Raw genomic sequence first — 18,964 nt, 5'->3', positions numbered from 1 at the left:
ATTTGGATAGACTCTAGTGAACTCAATTGAAGGAAACTCGATTCTACAACACCAGCTTTCTTGACGACTACTACGTACGAAGGCACACCTGTCCGTCTCTGACTCTCTGAACCTCTGCACCTCTGAACCTCTGAACCTTTGAACCTTTGAACCTCTGAACCTCTGAATCTCCTCCCCTCCTAGGCGCCATTCGTCTTCGACAAATTCGATTTCTTGTCCGTGGAATTCGCCGAACTGCTTGAGGGTCCAGGCAATGAACGACTCGCATCGTAGTGGAGAGCTCCGTTGGGCATCGATCCAGTCATTGCCTTCGACCGCATGGTGGCGAGGTCGTTTCTGGTGAGCTTGGGGCTGTCCAGGTCTCCGATGCTGCCTGGGTCGCGACGAGTCTCCTGCCTTATCGTCCGACGAGGCCAGGGGCTCCTCTTGGGTGGCATTGTGCTGTTGAGGGGGCGGCAACGTTCGCGCCTCATCGTCTGAACCGTTGATGGGGGTGCCCTTGTGTAACATCTCAATAACGACAGCCCAGGCAGCCCAATAGCTGTAGCCGAGCATGGTCTTGACCCTGGCCTTCTTGCTGCAAAGCGTTGCGGGCGCACGATCGAGGTCGAGCTTCACTGGGATGATCCAGTGGTCGTTTAACCGGACCTGCGCGGGACCCTCTGAACCTCTGAACCTCTGACCCTCCGGACCCCTGACCGTCTGAGCGTCCGGAGCCTCCTCCTGAGCCTGGAATCTGATTTGCCGCTCGATGGGCCGCGGCCTGTGGCTCGTGGGCAGGTGTGCAACCTGCTCAAGATGAACGAGCACGCGGGCTGCCGTGGTCTGAGTCCAGCCGCCGTCCATGCCAATCCATTGCTGAGAGGCCCACATGGAGGACTCGAACTTGATGAAGAGGGTCGAAACCTCCGTGTGGCGGTGGCCGAGCGCCACGAGCCAGCGCAGGGCAACGTCGCGAGCGTGGTGCTGTTGGTGATGGGGTGTGTCGCTGGACGGCTGGTCGAAAGCGATTTCTCGTCCCCGGAAAGAGTTTCCGAGCCGGATCACCACGTTGATGGCGGGGGGCAGGCACCCCAAAAGCATGGTGAAGACAGTCCATAAACGCCTCGAGATCGCAAGGCTCGGTGAAGGAGAACGTGGCGTCGCGGGGGAACCCGAAGATGTAGTTCGTGACTGATACCGACCATCAATCGTATCCGTGACCTACGACTATTCGTCTAGGCTTTACAAGACCGGGAGCATCGCGACCCTGGAATGACTGGATCGACGCTCAACGGAGGTCTCCACTACGATGCGAGTCTCTCATTGCCTGGACGCTCAAGCAGTTCGGCGAATTCCACGGACAAGCAACCGAATTTGTTGAAGACGAATGGCGCCAGTATATGGAAACCGCGGGGCTTCCGAAAAGGTTCCAGGACTGCATCCTGAACCCGCGTTTTGCCATGATTCTGGCTACCGGTACCTCCTCACCCACCACATCGCTCTCCTTGATCAGCTCCTTGTATGCCGCAAGGCGGACAGACTCGGAGATCACGGTTGCGAAGACGTGACGAAGCCGCAGGCAGTCGACGCCGTTGGGAACGTCTCTGGCCTGGGTCTCTCCATTCATCATGGAGGTCGCGTTGACAATGGCATGGGTGCCGCAGTCTTCGGCGTCCACGTGGCCTGACCAATCGGCGCAGCGCACGTCGACCTCGAAGGTGACCTTGGCGGTCGAGACGGGGACCAAGGACAACAGCCGGCTGAGCGCCTCTGCGAAGTGCGGTGCGCTCGACTTGAGCTTAGGGGTCTGGGGCTTCGCCCAGGCAGAGTCCGAGTACACCGCCGTGAGCTTGTAGTTTCGTGTCGCGGGAGGCTTGTCGACAATGCTGGTGCCATTATCCATCTCGATGGAGACGGCCCAGATAACCCAATGGCTGCAGCCGGGCATGGGCATGGGATTGGCCTTGGTCTTCTTGCCGCGGGCGTGGTCGGGGCACGACCGAGGTCAATCTCCACTGGGATGATCCAGTGATCGTTCAGGCGAGCCCGCGCGGTGAATGCGCGGATGGAGGCCGGGTCTTGTTCAGTCCACCACGGGTGCGACGGGTCCATGATCGCCCATCCTGGCTCCATCTGGAGGACGATCGCCCCGTAAACTGCATCGGCATTGAGCCAAGCTCCAGGCCGTAGGGAGGCGACCGCGTTGAATGGGCGGATGCGGCACGATCTGGTGCTCACGCGGGCAACTGTGACTGGCTCGTCCGGCAATGCAATCTCGTACGGGAGCCAAGCATTGGTCTCTGCCTGGTCAATGGTAGAAGTGCTTCGGGGTGGTAGGACAATGTTGTAGTCCTTGGCGATGCTGCACATATTGTTGTGGATAGAAGCAGCCCAGTTGCCTGCTGGCTGGGAAGCTTCGTCGCTGCCCTTGTTGCTGTCGCCTTCCTTCGGTAAGATGCCGACGCATCTCAGTAATGCCAGGCCTGTACCTTCGGACAGGCGTCTGACGGCCTCGGTGAGCGATGGGCATGCGGAGACGAGCTGGGTCTTGACTGCCCAGGCCACGGGGCCGTCCGTGTGCCGCATCGAGGACTTCGTGACCAGGCCGCGCATCTCCGGGAGAGGTGCGACCGCGAAGATGCCGGGGCCACAAGGTTCCGCGAAAGCCGTGAGCTGCTTCCTGAGGGCACGAAGTCGCGCCCACTGGCGAACCTGGACCTCCGATGGGGTCTCAGTGCCTTTGTCTATCTTTGCCAGCTTGAGGTCGAAGTAGCCCTTCAGCTTTTCGTCCGGATTCCCGGTGTTGTTGTCTATACGACGTGTATTCTGCCTCAAGTTCTGTCTTCTTGTTCTCAAACAAGTTGTAACACTCAGCGGCTGCCAGGATCCATTGCTCAAACCTCGACCCGCGACATGATGACCATCGATGGGGCGCTCAGTTTTCCAGGCTCATAACCAGGAGTATGGATGAAAAGGGTGGGCAGAAAGAACTCTTGGAGGGTGGATATCAAAGAAAGATGAGAGAGTGGCTGAAGGTGCAAGGGCAAGGCGACCGACAAAGTGAAGAGTGTAAGTGTAAAGGAGTGTGGGGTTCAAGATGATCTGTCTGGTTGAGGTTGCTGTTTGAGGGTGGGAGGCTGGTTTCTTATATGCAAAAAGATCATTGAAGCCACACCCATTGCCTCAATGCCTCAATGAGTGAATGCCTCAGTCCCTCAATGCTGGGTGTGATGTGGGGAGCATGTGCGGAGGATCAAAAGAGCGGCACAATGATGTGGAACAATGAGGCACGGCCAGGCAGTAGGGCACCACACGCATTGTGATTTGCTCGAGTAATAGCAATGCATGACTGCACACACAAATACACTTGAGTCAAGGCACTTATTGTTTTGTTCTCTCATTTTCCCATCACACAAGAGCCTACTCATGTAGACGCCATTAGTGCCACTAATGCGATCGCGAAACGCGTCATTCATTGATGCCTCGGAAATATTCCCCCGCACGCGTTCATACCTGTGGCAATGCCGGTCAACCTGAAACTGCATGGCCATTGGGCACAAATGAGTTGTACACATTGAATACGGCAGAAGAAATTGTGCATTCAGCGGGAGCGGAATGGGTCACTCTTTGCCGCATCACACCCGCCACAACTGGTCAAGGCTTCTAAGAATATGGCCAGCCGCGCATCTGCCTGACTCAAAAGACCGGCTTGCAATAACAAGCCAGGTTTCCCACTACGGCACAGATGCTTTCCTGAATTTTAATCCATTGTGTGTTATGAGCCACGAACCGCCTCATAATGAACGTGGTCTGGGACCACAATGAAGCTAGTATGACAATTGAACAAGTACTCAACATTGAGATTTCGTGGCAGTGACGGTCTATCAACTTCCAGTCACACCGCAAGGGCTTCAATACTCAAAGTTGCTAAGAACCGGGTACGGCGCAAAACTATCATAAAGTGATTCATCGAATCGAGCAGAACACATACCTATGTGATTTGTATTTCTAAAACCTGTCCACATTCCCATCTTACCATTTGATACTCACTGATGAGCCAGTTTGTGACAGAAGATGATGCGTCACGTGCAGGGGGTGTAAGTGAAGCACGTAGCAATGGCAGAAGTTGTGCAATTGAAACCGGACATCGGAGGCGCAGGTGCAGCAGGGCACTGATGAGGTGCGTCCGCACAGGGTCTACCCAGCCCATCTCATCCTACATGTGGGTTCTCTGCTCCCTGGCCATTGTGTCATGCAATATTGCTGTAAATGTCAGCTCGGTCCTGCAGGTTATGCTATGAAATGGACCAGCTCCGCTTTTCTGGACCTGTAATATGTTGACTTGACCTGATGGGGCGTGGGCTTGCAGTTGGAGTACATGCCCAAGCGCCAAAAAGACACCGAGCGAGATCAGGTCGTGCTTCTTCACGAGCCCAAACAACCGTCCCGGCTGTCGTACCCGGGTCCGTAACAGCCCCGCCCTTCCCTGTCTCGCAGTTCTGCGGCCCGTCAGCTATTATTTTCTAGAAGGGGCTCGCAGCCTAAATGCCGCGAAGGCCCCGCACCCTACAGGAGACTACTGAGCTGTCTACTTATTACCTGTCTTGCACTATCCCAGAGTCGCAGAGGTAATTCCATCAGCGAGATCAATCCATGGATAGATCTGAGAGTGGAAGTACCACAGTTGTGGCGGATGATAATGTTGACAATGTCGTAAGCCTCTCTGTCTCTGTAGCTCCAACCAGCACCAATTGGGCGTTTCCACCACTAATCGTCATATAGCTCTGTGAATCGTGTCAGCAATTGAACCTCGGTGTTCACAGGTTCGTGATTAGCAGCTCGAGCTCCGAATTCACCCACAGAGGTGCCAGCAAGGCCGCTGGAGATGCGGGCAACGTGAAGCTATATTCTGGTGACATCAAAAAAGAATTCGCACAGCTAGGTCAGATCAAGGCTCGGGGAAGGACCTGTCCATTCTGCGACCTTATATACCGAGCGGTCCAGCGTTACAGCGGCATCCGAGTAGGCGCAGAGACCGCCTTGTTTCTGTCCTGGGAGGTGGATGGCCGCCAGATCGGAAAGGGCGGACGTACTGTCAACCGCACACGAAGGATCCGGTTGTCATGGAGGGAGACGAGCGGCAAGGAAGAGAGCGTCTACCTGGTTCTCGTAGCACCCAAAGGCGCCCGGGGCATAAACTCAGACGCCTATGCAGCTTCCGCCAAAGAGTCTCACTTCCTCGGCCGCGGCATGGTGGACAACAGGGAAAAGCAGGCCCTCATGAAGAGCTGGATCGACCTCTGCGTGGAGAAGCACGGCCCAAAATGCGAAGACACCCACAGTACCAGGCGCGACTTTAAGAGACTCATCGGGAGCACCTATTTTGGGGTCATCGACGTGATCGACATGCAGCTCAGAGCGCTGCCTGTAGTGAATGGGGAGCCCGAGCGATACGTGGCCCTCAGTTATGTATGGGGGAAGAACCCGCTCAACGACAAGCCCTACATGACCACGAGAGCCAACGTCATGGTACGCATCCAGCACGGGGGGCTCGAGAGCGTATGGCAGCGCCTGCCGCGTACCATACAAGAGACGATCCTGCTAGTGGCTCGACTCGGCGAGCGATATGTGTGGATAGATGCCCTGTGCATCGTGCAGGACAGCACCACGTCCTGGGAACTCAACGCCAAAGCGATGCACCTGGCATACGGAAACGCCCACTTCACCATCTGCGCGGCCGACGGCGATGCCGAGGCCGGCCTGAGAGCCGTCAGCCCTACTCTGCGTGTCGTGTCCCCGGAAACGCATCGCAAGCGTGCATCGGCGGGTTTCTCGCCTCCCCCCGTAAAAGTCAGCCACGCCATGCGGCAAGGACAACAACAACAACAACAGCAACAACGGCCGCCCTCGCCGTCCCCCGACTCAACACGCAGCTCATCCCCATCCAGGCATGGCATGACGACGGAAGAAGTTCGCGGCACTCTCCGCGCAGCCGACGCGGCCGAGCAAGCCCCGCTGACGGCGAAATGCCTGCCGAACGTGCGGCTCCTGGTCTCGCGACCCCCCGAGGCCGTCATCGAGGATTCGATATGGAACAAACGCGGCTGGACCTTCCAAGAACGCCTTCTCTCCCGCCGGTGCCTCATCTTCGCCGAGGGCCAGGTCTACTTCCAATGCCGCTCGACGGTCATGTCGCAGCACATCTTCACCGACGGCGGCATCAACGGCTGGTCGCTGGACTGGACCAACTCGCCCCTCCGCACACTCGGAGAGCTCCAGCGCCGCGCGTTCTGGTTCTACATGAAATGCGTCCCGTTGTACACCAGCCGCAACCTGACCAAGGCCCGTGATATCCTGACGGCCTTCCAGGGCACCTCGTGGCTCTTGCAGCAGCGACTCGGTGCGCCTCTGTTCTACGGCCTGCCCACGTCCCACTTCGACTTGGCGCTGCTGTGGATGCCCTCAAGGCAGCTGGAACGCAGGGGACGGGACCGAACGTCGCCGCGCCACCGGACCGCCGCGGTGCCGTGCACCCAGGACGAGATGGGCAACTGCAGCTGCGATGCAAACAAAAGCGGCTCCGATGGTGAAGACTTCCCCAGCTGGTCATGGAGCGGATGGATAGGGGGCAACGCAGACTACCCCCAGAGCATGATTGACGGCTGCGTGGCCAATCCACAGGAGTGGTTGAAGCACCACACGTGGATTCAGTGGTATATTCGCGACTACGAGGGGAATCTACGGCCGCTGTGGGACAAACGGGTCCTGAGAGAAGATCAAAGCACCGAGACTCGGTGGAGGGGTTACGCTGGGAAGCAGCCAAGTGAGGACGCGCAGCACGCCAGCCATTCCACTCCGCGCCAAAGCGGTCCAACTGGCAGCCGTGCCGACAGGGCATACACTCCCGAAAGAGAAGCTGTCTATCGGAGCTACGCCTCCAAAAACCCAAGGCCGCGCCGGTCTCCACCTTCACATCCACCTCGCCATATCAGGCAGAGATCGGATTCACGGAAGGGCAAGAGCTGGTCACGCCAGGCAAACACGGCTTATGTATCGAAAGTGCCTGCGGGATACTACAACGGTGACGCCAATGACGACGAGCTTGATGAAGAAGGGCCGCTTTACAGCCGGACCAGAAGTGACGGCGATTCAAAGTCATACCGTCAAGTAAGCAGCATAGAGCCTCGGCGAGGCAATAGAAAAGCGCGCGTATCCTGGGAGGACAACTCTGACTACGAAGACCACGAGCTCGATGTTGACGACGACGACAAGGGATGGAGCTCACAGTATGGTGAGGAGTGGGTCGGCGAGACCTCCTCTGATGGTGATGATGTTGATGACGACGACGACGACGATGCTGGATCCGCTCATTCTGATTCTGCTGATGAGGGAGGTTTCTTCCGGATCACCACCAAGCGCCGGACCGATCGCAGAAGCGACGAAGACAATTTTGGCCGCCCTGTCCGTGCAAGTGAGAAAGGCCTCAACGCCACGAACTTCACGAGCATCATCCCCGACACTCCTTTCAGCATCATCCGAGGCCCCTTCCCAAAAACCAACAAGGACCACCAGATCAGGGCAATGCCCATTCTACAGTTCTGGACCTGGCGGACGGAGCTCCTGGTCGCCAGCCGGCCGCCTTCCCCACGTCACAACTCAGCGCTGCAGTCGCCAGTGCCGGGCACGCCGGACGACGCACCGGGCAAGCTATCCCGGCACGACATCGTGGATAAGGCAGGCGACTGGTGCGGCTCCATTATGCTCCCTCCTCGGCGTAGAAGCTCCCATCACAACGGCACTGAGAATGAGGCCAGCAGTCGCATCGATAAAGGCGGCAGCCGCGGCGTCGCGCCGGTCATGTTCATCGCTCTTTCGGACGCCAAATCCCTAACCGAGGACGAGTGCCCGGTGTGGAACTACTACATTGCCAAGGAGCGCGAGGAGAGTGAGTGGGACCTGTACTATGTCATGATGCTCGAGCGCAATCGCGAGCGCGCCTTGTGGGAACGGGTCGCTGTTGGTAAGGTCTTCCAGGCAGCATTTCGTGATGCTATCTGGGATGAGATTAAGCTTGGTTAGGCCAGACGAGACGCATGCATAGCAGTCAGAAAGCTGGCAAGCCGTGCGGTCTTTGGTGACACATGATTGTCACGATCCCACTGACAAGGTCAACCAAGGCTTTGATACTTAAAGTTGCCAAGAGACAAGCATGGCGGAAATGTAACACGAAGTGAACCAGAAGAAAAATACGTGTACATGTGCAACCGACTGTGACTGTCCCGCACTCCCGCGTTACCACAATCCCGCGCCTAAACTTTCTCCGTGCCCTCGACCTTTGCGGCAGCAGACTCCTTGCCACTGACCATCTTGCGCTCAATCTTATCCGTCAGGTGAGGCTGGGAGTCCTTTGAAATCAACGAGCCAGCCAGGGCGATGGCACCAAACGCCAGGCTGACGAGATACACCACCTTAAACGCAGCGGCATACGCACTAGGCAATACGCTCGCGATCGCCGCAGTCACGGCCGAGTTTACACCCGGGAAAGTGGCATAAGACTTGGCGACAACGGCCGATGCCAGTGCCGGGGCCTTGTCAGCGGGAAAGCCAGCGTTGATCACCGCGGGGATGACGGCGTTGGGGATCTCAATGGCCACGCGGTTTGCCAGGACGGACGAGTACACGGCAACGGCCACAGAGCCGCCAGCCGAGCGGATCGAGGCAAGCAGGCCCGAAGCGAGACCGATGTCGGCTGGGTCGCAGAACAGAGGAGCCAGGGCAAGTGAGAGGAGCTCGATGATGCCCACGAAGAATGGGCCCAGCATTGTCAGAGCCACCCCGAGATCCTTTGAGGCGGGGGTCAGAGCAGCGAGGGCTACAGTTTGGAGATCAGTTTGTTTTCCTCGGTGGCGGGAAAGACGGGAGACGCGACTCACCGGCTACAAATCCTACCATGGCGAACGAGGAGAATATAATCCAGTAGCGCACGTTGCCGACCCATTTGATCACAAAGCCTGCAACGATCTGGCCGAGCGCGGTAGAGGATGCGACGGTGCACTGAAGGAGTCGCACGCATCAGCAAATAACGAAGCCACTTCTCGGAGAGTGGGGGGACCCAGCTACTCACAGATAACCAGCCGGCATAATTAATGTCGCTCGTGAAAAGCGCCTGGATCTGCTGCGGCCAGATGAGGACCGCAGAGTAGTAGAACATCTACGAAACGCGAGAGTGTCAGCTAAATCCCAATCTCGCGGTGGAGGTTGAGCACTTACACTTGCAACCGTCGCGCAGCAGACCAGTGCCATAAAGCCACGATTTCCGAAGAACTTGATCGGGATAGCAGGGTACCTCAGGTTGGCCTTCATCTCCCAGACCACTAAGCCGGCGATAAGAGCGACACCAAGCAGGATGGTCGTGATCGGAGCCGCAGACTTCCAGGGATAGATGGTGCCACCCAAGCTGACGCCCATCAAGAATAAAGTAAGGCCAGCTGTCCAGAGGAAAAGTCCGACATCTGGATATCACTAAGAGTTAGCCATGGGACTCAAGTGTGTTTAAGAATAGTCATGCTTTAGAATTAGGTCTCAAGAGGCAGAAGAGAACCCCAAGGAATTGAAAGGGGTTGAGGTTTGAAATGTTTGAGGAACCACACGACTCACAATCTAGTTCCTTCATCAGCTGCCGCTTAGTCTTGCGTTCGTGCAAGAGCTCAAACGTTGGCGGGTGGTAAAACATGTATAGGCAGATAATGGCCAGCCCACAACAGATAATGTTGATGTAGTAACACCACCTCCATCCGAGGCTCGGAGTTGATATGAACTTGCGTGCGATCAATGGCCCAAAACTCGCAATAGGTGCGTTTGACGCGAAGATGGCGCTCAGAACGGCGGGACGGTATTTTCGCGGGACGAGCTCTCCGAGTGCTACATTAAAGCTGAGCTGCACGGTCTCGCCGAGGCCATACACGGCGCTGCCGATGATGAGAGAATTCACATTTTGGGCAGAAGCGCAGACGATGATCCCGAGGAGGGCGATGATGTTGCCCCCGATGAAGAACCAGCGCCGGCCAAAGAGGTCGGATAACCGCCCAAGGACCGTGTAGGCCGCAGATAGCGACAAGGTCCGCGCTATATTGACCCAGGACACATATAGGCGACGAGGACGTTAGTTTTGAGCTCAAACGTCGCGCCCATGAATATATACACTCACGATGGGCCTGTGAAAATTTGTTAGTAGGTGCCCGGTTTAGCGAATACTTTTAGGAGACGCACCGATATCCGCGTTGATGTACGTCAACACGTTCGTGGGTAAGATCAGGAAGAGATACGCCGAGATGGCGGAGAGAGCGAAGCCAACTACTGTGCCAATAAATCGTGGAGACCAGAAGTACCCAGGCGGCAGGTTGTCCCCAAGGGCCTCTGAGCGAATCGAGTCAGAGTCGTTGTCACGTTCCTTGTCGCGGACGGCGTCCTCGACATGGTCCTCGCCACGCTTCTCAATGCCGTCGCTCATGGTGGCAGTAGTAAACTCTGGCAGCGTGGAGTGAGTGATTGATGGTTGAGGAGAGGGGCTGTGAGGAATGTCGGTTTGATCTCTCGCTCTTAGAGCTGTCATGATCAATCAAAAAGCAGTTCCTCAGCTGGGCGCTGATCCCTTGATATCTGCGGCTGGGGGTGTCGTTGATTCCGCAAGTGATGGGGCTTCGTTTCACTCGGGACACTGGCTGCCGTGTTGGTGTTGGCAACAAAGTTCGCTTTTGGATATAGTAGCGTGCCACATACGCGTGGACAGGTCTGTCAAGGGTCTGGTGAGGACGCATGGCTGGCCCTCCCCTCAACCCCACCACATCCTTCCAAATGGTTGTAGAGTCGCCTATGTCTGGCGCCGTCTGCCGTGCCGCTGGGCCGGCGAATCATGGCAACGAATCAGCTGGTCAGTAAGCACCTAAACATGTCTTCGACAGGGCGCGGGAAAGCGGAACCGATCTCGCCCCAATTCACTTTCGCAGGGGAAGTGAGGGGGAACACTGGGGTGAGTCAGGGTGGAGGAGGACGGAAGAGGCCGAACGAAGAGAGTCGCAGTCTCCAGCGCTACCAGCCCCAGCTGTGCCGCTAGAGCTGCAGTCTTGGGGAGCATTTATGTATGGGCGCTGAATCATCGCGTGTCGGGTGGAAGCCAGGATAGGCCATCGACTGAGGTTCATTCCGCTCGCGGACCCTACCCATTGAGGCACCTTGCGAGAAATAGAATACCCTCCAGGACCCGTGCACCGCTTCGGACATCTTGAACCGAACTTGATCACCATAGCGCGTCCAAATCGTGAGCATCGCTGACAAGAGACTGAAGTATCTCCAAACAAGTTGTGTTCGTGTCTGCATTGTAGGCAAACCCACAGCATTCTCCGGAGGATATCTCATGGCACTTGGTGTCAATACTGTTTCGTGACGATCAGCCATGTAATTTTGTCACAGCCGGCTAGCTTTCCACCGCGGCTCCCGCTTCTCAGAGAACGCCGCCAGTCCCTCGAGAATATTCTCGCCCTTCTGTAGTTCCGCAAACTCCTTCTCCAGAGTCCATTCAACAGCCCGCTCCACGCTCGCAGTCTCCCAGCCCTGCCTGATGCCTGCCCTGGTGCAAATAATCGCGTCGGGACTGTTTCGCGCTATCGCCTCCGCGTAGCCGACGGCCTCCTTGAGCAAATCGTCCTTGGGCACAACCTTGTTGACCACGCCCCAGCTCTGCATCTCCCTAGCAGAGACGTTCCTCCCTGTAAGTGCCATCTCCGACGCCCTCTGCAAACCAATCGTGCGAATCAGCCTCGGAAGCGCGCCTCCGATCGCCGCAATCCCCCTCTTGACCTCTGGCAGCCCAAAGTACGCCTCCTCCGCAGCAATGACCAGGTCGCAGTTCACGACAAACTCGCAGCCCCCGCCCATCGCGAGGCCATTGACCGCCGCAATGACGGGCTTCTTGCCCAGCCTCCGGCTCAGGGGCTTGAACGCGGGCGCGTTGCCCATGCGGGAGTTCGGATCCCCCTCGTCGCCCATGGACCTGTTCCACTCCTTGAGGTCTGCGCCCGCGGAGAACGCGCGGCCGGTCCCCGTGATGATGGCCACGCTGAGCCTCGGCTCGTCGTCGAACCACTTCCATATCGAGTCCATCTCCCACTGCGCGGCGGTGGACATGGCATTGAGGTCGCGCGGGCGGTCCATGCACACGAGCACGACCCGCGGGGCGGGGAATGTGATTTTGAGAAAGGTCGGGGTTGGAGGAGGTGGTGTGTCGACTGGGAAAGGCATCGTGGGCTGTTGTTCCCTCTGTGTGTGGTGATTCGTGAGATGTTTGAGGAAACGATAGCTTGTGGAAGGCAGTTGGAGCTGTTGTGCAACTTGAGTCTCTGTTGTCCCGACTCTTCGTGCAAGTTGAAATCGGTCGAAAGGAAGCTCTGTTGATTGCTCGGGCCGATGGCTAGGGGAGGGGTCCTTGTTCGTTCGTGTAGGACTTCTCGTGATACTCAAGCGCGTTTCGCCATGATCACGACTACGCGTCGAGAACACTGCCGAGGTCAAAGTAGTTCTATCTCAGTCATGGCGAAGACAATACCCGCTGCATGAGCTTCCTCCAACTCCAACTGCTGTTAAGTGGAGGTTCCAAATCTTAGTGGAGACGCGTTGGAACCATGGGGCCAGGGCCAGCCGCTGATCACCACACACTAATGATTCACGTTGCAGCAGACTGCGGGGAACCCTACTGAGACTGTGGCGGCAGCGTTGTCCAGCATGTAGGTTCGGAGGTTGTCGGAAGGACAATCCACCTGTCAGGGTTTCCTCATGCGCGGCGCTGACTAGTCAAGCTGCCATCTTGCCGCTGGTCATTACCAGTCTTAGCTGGAGCTGCATCCGAGCATCTGTGAAAGCCGTGCGTGGATCTATCATCACCCCTAGGCGTCCGTTGAGCCATGAATTGGAGAACAACCTGCCTCTCAATTGACCGCGGTTTCAAGCTCGTCTACACCACAAGCTCATCCGTCAAAGTGTACTGAAGACCACGACGGGGGCAGCGCCATTGACAGCGAGTCTCTCGACTTCAATCCATACCAGAGATTCACCACAATCGAGTCCGTCACTTCCCACTCGCACCTCCTTAGGGAACACGCGCACGCCCAACCGCAATGTCGTCCCCACGAACGAAAAACCTGGTCCCATCGTGGATCCAGACGCCCTATCCACACGTCGAGCACTGCCTGATCACCTTCCCGCGCAAGCACATCCTGCTGGTCACCATAAACAGGCCAGGTAACATGAACTGCCTGCCCGTCGAGGCCACGATTGAGCTGGGCGCGTTGTGGAAATGGTACGACAGCGAGCCGGAGCTGCGGTGCGCCGTGTTCACGGGGGCAGGCAGGAAGGCGTTCTGTGCGGGCATGGACCTCAAGCAGCGCTTCGACATCCTCAAGACGGACAATATCGCGCACGAGTACCCGTCTGGCGGGTTCGGCGGGATGAGCAATCGCACGGGGAAGAAGCCGATTGTTGCCGCAGTGAACGGCCACGCACATGGTACGCAGGCCTCTTTTCTGGATGTGGATGCAGAACCATGTGGTCGGGCAAAGAATGAATGGCTGACTCCCCAAATGAAACAGGCGGTGGCTTCGAGATCGTGCTCAACGCAGACGTCATCTTCGCCTCGCCCAACGCAGACTTTAGGCTGCCTGAGGTTCTGCGTGGAGTAGCTGCCTTGGCGGGCGCACTACCGCGATGCATGGTGTTGTTTGGCAACCACAGAGCTATGGATCTCTGTCTCACAGGCAGGGTTCTGACGATACAAGAAGCCAAGGAGTGGGGTCTCGTCAAGGAGATTGTGGCGCAAGATAAGTTGCTTGACAGGGCCATCGGATATGCCGCCGAAATCGCGGCACTGTGTCCTGACAGTGTAATCATCTCGAGGCTGGCGGCAAGGGAGGCGTGGGAAACTGGTATCAGCAGAGCGACCATGAGAGGGCAGGAGATTTACGCCGAGGCCATGCTCAGGAGTCAGAACGCGGCAGAGGGGCTGGCAGCGTACAAGGAGAAGAGGGATCCAAAGTGGCTACCTTCACATCTGTAGCCGGACGATGATCAACGGCAGAGAAGTTTGGGGGATAGATATCTTGCAAGCATGACTACGCTGTAGCCGTTGCAATGACAGCAATGGCAATTAAAACGAGATCTTCACGTAGATTGGCAACCCATCCGCTGAAGAGCTTTAACTGTTTCTCCTCCATTGGTGAGATTCCACCGCCTGTGTCCATGCTGGGACCACTTGGCGGTCCTGATCCAAATTTCCGCTGTAGCCAATATCGCCATCCTCCTGTGATGGTGACAATCTGACCGAGCTAAGCGTCGCGACTGTACCCATCTGTCTGATCCTTTAATTCGCAAACTTTCTCAATGTGTGTAATTGTCGTCATTTGCGGGAGGATCCTCGGGTCTTGCTGATAGCATTCATACTTTCACCCCTCCGTGCCCTAGGCAGACGACCCCAACTCGCCCAGCGGAAAACACTACCCACCCAAGCCAACCCCCCAGACCGACTCGGGACGCGAGTTTGACAGTCCGTCCCGGTCGCTTCGGGACATGACTAAGTCCCGAATTCCGTCGCCTGCTCAATGCATTGAACGTCTCCGAAAGGCGGGGAAACGACAAAAGCCCTTTCCTTCGAACGGCCAGCGAGATATTGGCTCGTGTGGCACGAGTGGAGACTGCACTGAACGAGTGGCAGAAGTATCGAAGAGAATCACCTTCAGCACGAGTTGAATCATTCTTGGTCCATTGTGCATAATAACAGGCGACTTGGATACAACAGATTTCATCTCTTGCATTGAGACTGGTCAAGACCGTGGAAAGCAACGTCAGATGACCCCACCAACATTTCCCATAGGGTCGGCACATCATGAGGACCTACATGTCTGACAAGATAGACATCCCACGGGACCAGAACCTCACAGAGCTGTTGCACACCACGGCCAGTGACATCCCAGATTCGCATCTCATCGCAAAGGACAGTCTCACGAACCGCAGCATCACGCTCGGCGAGCTGCGCGATCGAGCCGGCCGCATCGCCAATGGTCTCAAGTCCAAGCTAAGTCCACCGGACCAGGCGCGATGGGCTCTCTCTCTGCCCAACAGCGTCGAGTTTCTCGAAGCCGTACACGCGATCTTGTGGACCGGCGGCGTCGTCTGTCCCATCAATCACGCACTAAAGCCGACCGAGATTGGTCATGGACTCGCCGTGTCGAGGCCACAATACATCATTGCCTACGGCCCAACTCTACCAGCGATCCTAGAAGCCATCAGGGTTGCGGCCGCAGAGTTATCAGCACAAGGCGTGACCTGGCACAAGCCGCAAGTCCTGACGATGATCACCCGTCCCGACTCCCCGGAAGACAAGCTTCTGCACCTCCCTGACGACTTCTTTGCCGCCGAGAGACTGCCCATCCCACATTGGCCAGACACGACGATCCGACTGGCCACGATCCACCTCTCCTCTGGCACAACAGGCAAGCCCAAGGGCGTCGAGCTGACCCATTTCAACTTTGTGGCCAACGTCCACCAACTTGTCGCCCATGACACACTCTGCAACGACTCCGGCAGGCCACATCGCCATCCACTGAAGAAGCACTTCCACCCAGGCTCCCGCACAGTCGCATTCACGCCGTGGGTCCACATCGGCAACACCACGATGCCGCTCTTCCTAGGCCCGTACACGGGCATGTTCCACCACGCTATGCCGTCATACTCCCTGGCCGAGTTCGCGCGCCTCGTCGGCTCCGACCGCGCCACTTGCTTCCAAGGCGTGCCCTCTGTCGTCCTGCGCCTGGCCAACGACGCGGACGAGCTGACGCGGAAGCACGACTTTAGCCAGGCCCAGGTCATCAACGTCGGCGGGGCGCCCCTGAGCGACGAGCTGGTCGGCAAGCTGTACTCGCGCGCGCCGTGGAGGCTGAACAACGTGTATGGCATGACCGAGGCCGCGGGGTACGTCGCGTATCAGAAGTTTGGCGAGGTGTTGCCTGCAGGCGTGGTGGGGAAGTTGTTGCCCGGGATCGAGGCTCGTCTGATGGTCGAAGGGAAGGGGGAAGATGCACCGCTCGGTGGGCCGGGAGAGTTGTGGCTCCATGGCCCGAATATCACCAGGGGCTATGCTTTCAACGATGAGGCGAATGAGAAGAACTTTCCGGAAAGGGGGTGGTATAACACGGGCGATGTGTGTACGATTGACTCACAGGGACGGGTCAGTGTTGTCGGCAGGACCAAGGAGCTGATCAAGTACAAGGGCTTCCAGGTCAGCCCGAACGAGTTGGAGGTGTACGTCAACGGGCATCCGGATGTAGTGGAAGGTGGTGTCGGGGCCACGTGGGACGAGTCCCAGCTGACGGAATTGCCCACTGCTTGGGTCGTCCTGCATGGTCGTTGCAAGGCGTTGTCAGAGGACAAGAGGAGAAGAGTGCTAAGGAGCATTCAAGAGGGTGTCAATACCAAGGTCAGTGGGTACAAGAAGCTGCGTGGTGGAGTCTGGGAGATCAAGGCGCTTCCCAAGAACCCGACAGGTAAGATTCTACGCAAGGCAATGGGAGAGATGAGGAATGGCCTGTGCTCCCTCGACAGCCCGATACAGGCGAAGCTCTAGGTAGCAGCGTAGCACAATAAGACCAGAAGTGTTTGCCCATCAGCGGCGATCTAGATCTCTTAGTCCACCATGAATCGCAAGCTTTCACTGGGCCTTGAGCACCCAATTCGACCAGGAGCGAGGTTTTCGAGAATGGACAAGACATATATTTGGGTACTCCTGCAGCGCAGAAGCCATCACATGGATGCTCAAAGTGCTACGGTTACATGGAACTACTGGGAAAAAGGCCCTGTCACGGTGTTTGCACGTCCTGACACAATGTACAGGTTTGTACTTTCTCAAAGTCTCCTGACTAATCGGCGGATGACCTTCGACCGATTCGTGTCCCTTGGAGACGACACGGAATTAGGGTGTCGAAGACCCTCAACAAGCAACCAGCTAACGCGTCTACGCCGCAACGAGGCTTATCACATTACGTGCTCAGAGCCGAGAGGCCTTCGCTACTTATTTTGCGGGGAACTTTCAGGTATTACAGCCAATAGTATCCAATTATGATGAAAGTAAATTAAAAGTCTACTAGAAGCTCACGATTGTCAAAGTACTAGGGGAGGGGGAGACAGGGATACTTCCAAGCACGGGTCGAAAAGGCCACTTACGGTTCTCACTTAGATACCTGGATAAGCGCTAGGGTAACGTGGGACTACGAAGTACCGGGGCCTTCCTTAACTCCGAGCAACATAGCCCCAGCCAAGCTCCGTCAAGGGCCGTGGAGGTGACGCACGGCCCTGAACTATATCAAGGTACGTCCATTTCGGGCGAAATGCGATGCTTTAGCTCGTGATGCAAGTGATTATCATAGCATTCTCATTCAATTTGTTTTGTTTGATCGTATCGCAAGTGTCACCCTCTAAAGCAGAGATTTAAAGCTGCACAAGGCCCGCGACACAGCTCCTTCATTCTACACAACAATCTGCGTACAGAGTCAACTTTACCAAGATTTTGTAACCTTCTGGGCAGAATCCGAAATTCCACATCATGCGCTTCACAACTACTTTCTCCACAATCGCCCTCCTCGGAGCGCAGCTTGGGGCAGCCGAGCCAGCGTGTAACCCCATGCAAGGTATTCAGGTTTTCGACAGCGAACCATACCATGGTCCCAGCGATTATCGAGCAGTCTCCTGTGAGAACGGATTCGACGCTCCCAAGGTACTTCCCGTCAATGACACCACGATCGACTGGTGGTATTTCGACGCAGTAGCCGACGATGGCATCTCCTCTCTCGTCGTTGTTTTCTTCCTCCGCGGCAGCAACGCTGGCTTTCCGGGTCCCTCGTATGAGGGTGTCCCATGGGTCCAAGTGACAGGAACGTATCCGAACGGGACTACTTTCCTCCTCAACTTTGTCGGCAACGAGGCCATCGTATCAACATCCGGTCAGGGCGCTAGCGGCATCTGGGGTGGCGAGCACCACAACATATCCTTTACCGGCACGCCTGACCTGTCCGAGTACCAAATTGAGCTCAAGACCGATGCAATCAGCGGGGTCTTTCACGTGCGCTCGGTAAGACACGAACCCTTTTGTGGCCTCTGGAGCGCCTATGGCTTGGCTAACACTCCCAGACTGCTCCTCCCCACTATCCTTGCAGCCAGGTGCTTCCCGGCCGCACGATGGAGATAGTTCCTGGAATCGGCTGGGCCAACTCGATCCCAGATGGCGATGTCACAGTCGACGTCGAGGTTAATGGGACCCCATTGACTTTTACCGGAATTGGATACCACGACAAGGTTTGTGAAACCGTCAACCCGCGTCGTTTTGCAAGTCTCTGACAGGTGTGACGATGTAGAATTGGGCAGTCAATGGCTTCAATGAGTCGCTTGGCAGCTGGTACTGGGGTCACGCACGGGCCGGACCATACAGCCTAGTGTGGATCGACGCCCTGACCCAAGAAAACGAAGCGCACGTCAGTGGGTATGCAGTACGCGACGGGCAGATCCTGAGCACGAGATGCGACAGCAATGTCCAGGTCCGCCCCGTGGGACAAAACATCACCCACCCTCCCTTCCCGGGCTCACCTACGCCCGACACCTACCACTTGGAGATGACGCTGAACGACGGCACCATTCTCAGCGCCGACCTCCTACCGGCCGTGCAATCTGGAGGTATAGGTATGTATGCTAGGTGGGTGGGCAACATCACGGCGACGGTTGGCGACGAGGTTCATGAGGGCCTGGTCTCGTACGAGTACTTCAACTTTTTCGGGGTGGACCGTTTGAACTTTGACATACCAAATTTGGAGATGACTAGGCAAGAATAAGCTGTAGAAGGATTATGTTTGCGGTTGCTAGGGATAGACTTTGAGCACATTGTTTTGCTCTA

The 18,964-nt window shown here is 56.6% G+C and overlaps 7 protein-coding genes across 7 annotated transcripts; 4 read left to right on the top strand and 3 right to left on the bottom strand.

Annotated features, from left to right (window-relative positions):
- Window positions 1-43: 43 nt before the first annotated feature.
- On the bottom strand, window positions 44-4,228 carry B0I36DRAFT_350646 (uncharacterized protein; the record flags this gene model as incomplete). Its single annotated transcript, XM_046156931.1, is given in 6 exon segments — window positions 44-67; window positions 79-1,173; window positions 1,463-1,954; window positions 2,221-2,792; window positions 3,496-3,521; window positions 4,203-4,228. 6 exon segments carry the CDS (start codon window positions 4,226-4,228, stop codon window positions 44-46), a joined length of 2,235 nt encoding a protein of 744 aa, XP_046012128.1.
- A 462-nt stretch (window positions 4,229-4,690) lies between these two features.
- On the top strand, window positions 4,691-8,061 carry B0I36DRAFT_364313 (heterokaryon incompatibility protein-domain-containing protein; the record flags this gene model as incomplete). The annotated part of the gene is made up of 2 exons (XM_046158942.1): window positions 4,691-4,695; window positions 4,806-8,061. 2 exons carry the CDS (start codon window positions 4,691-4,693, stop codon window positions 8,059-8,061), a joined length of 3,261 nt encoding a protein of 1,086 aa, XP_046012127.1.
- A 230-nt stretch (window positions 8,062-8,291) lies between these two features.
- Window positions 8,292-10,492, bottom strand: B0I36DRAFT_364312 (fungal trichothecene efflux pump; the record flags this gene model as incomplete). The annotated part of the gene is made up of 6 exons (XM_046158941.1): window positions 8,292-8,854; window positions 8,916-9,036; window positions 9,107-9,193; window positions 9,253-9,494; window positions 9,640-10,107; window positions 10,252-10,492. 6 exons carry the CDS (start codon window positions 10,490-10,492, stop codon window positions 8,292-8,294), a joined length of 1,722 nt encoding a protein of 573 aa, XP_046012126.1.
- Window positions 10,493-11,299: 807 nt separating this feature from the next.
- Window positions 11,300-12,600, bottom strand: B0I36DRAFT_326412 (enoyl-CoA hydratase/isomerase). The gene has a single exon (XM_046154342.1). It carries the CDS (start codon window positions 12,277-12,279, stop codon window positions 11,446-11,448), a length of 834 nt encoding a protein of 277 aa, XP_046012125.1. The 5' UTR covers window positions 12,280-12,600; the 3' UTR covers window positions 11,300-11,445.
- Window positions 12,601-13,151: 551 nt separating this feature from the next.
- Window positions 13,152-14,086, top strand: B0I36DRAFT_245214 (carnitinyl-CoA dehydratase; the record flags this gene model as incomplete). The annotated part of the gene is made up of 2 exons (XM_046150137.1): window positions 13,152-13,539; window positions 13,623-14,086. 2 exons carry the CDS (start codon window positions 13,152-13,154, stop codon window positions 14,084-14,086), a joined length of 852 nt encoding a protein of 283 aa, XP_046012124.1.
- An 825-nt stretch (window positions 14,087-14,911) lies between these two features.
- Window positions 14,912-16,648, top strand: B0I36DRAFT_245385 (AMP-binding enzyme; the record flags this gene model as incomplete). Its single annotated transcript, XM_046150153.1, has 1 exon — window positions 14,912-16,648. One exon carries the CDS (start codon window positions 14,912-14,914, stop codon window positions 16,646-16,648), a length of 1,737 nt encoding a protein of 578 aa, XP_046012123.1.
- A 1,053-nt stretch (window positions 16,649-17,701) lies between these two features.
- On the top strand, window positions 17,702-18,902 carry B0I36DRAFT_245904 (uncharacterized protein; the record flags this gene model as incomplete). The annotated part of the gene is made up of 3 exons (XM_046150193.1): window positions 17,702-18,148; window positions 18,208-18,372; window positions 18,432-18,902. 3 exons carry the CDS (start codon window positions 17,702-17,704, stop codon window positions 18,900-18,902), a joined length of 1,083 nt encoding a protein of 360 aa, XP_046012122.1.
- Window positions 18,903-18,964: the final 62 nt, after the last annotated feature.

This window comes from Microdochium trichocladiopsis (assembly GCF_020744255.1).
Source record: "Microdochium trichocladiopsis strain MPI-CAGE-CH-0230 chromosome Unknown B0I36scaffold_6, whole genome shotgun sequence".
Lineage (NCBI taxonomy): Eukaryota > Fungi > Ascomycota > Sordariomycetes > Xylariales > Microdochiaceae > Microdochium > Microdochium trichocladiopsis.
Note: the sequence above shows the minus strand (reverse complement) of the source record. Positions and strands in the feature narration are given on the sequence as shown.

Coding starts and splice junctions, on each gene's coding strand:
- B0I36DRAFT_326412 (XM_046154342.1), bottom strand. CDS start 12,279: ATGCCTTTCCCAGTCGACACACCACCTCCTCCAACCCCGACCTTTCTC.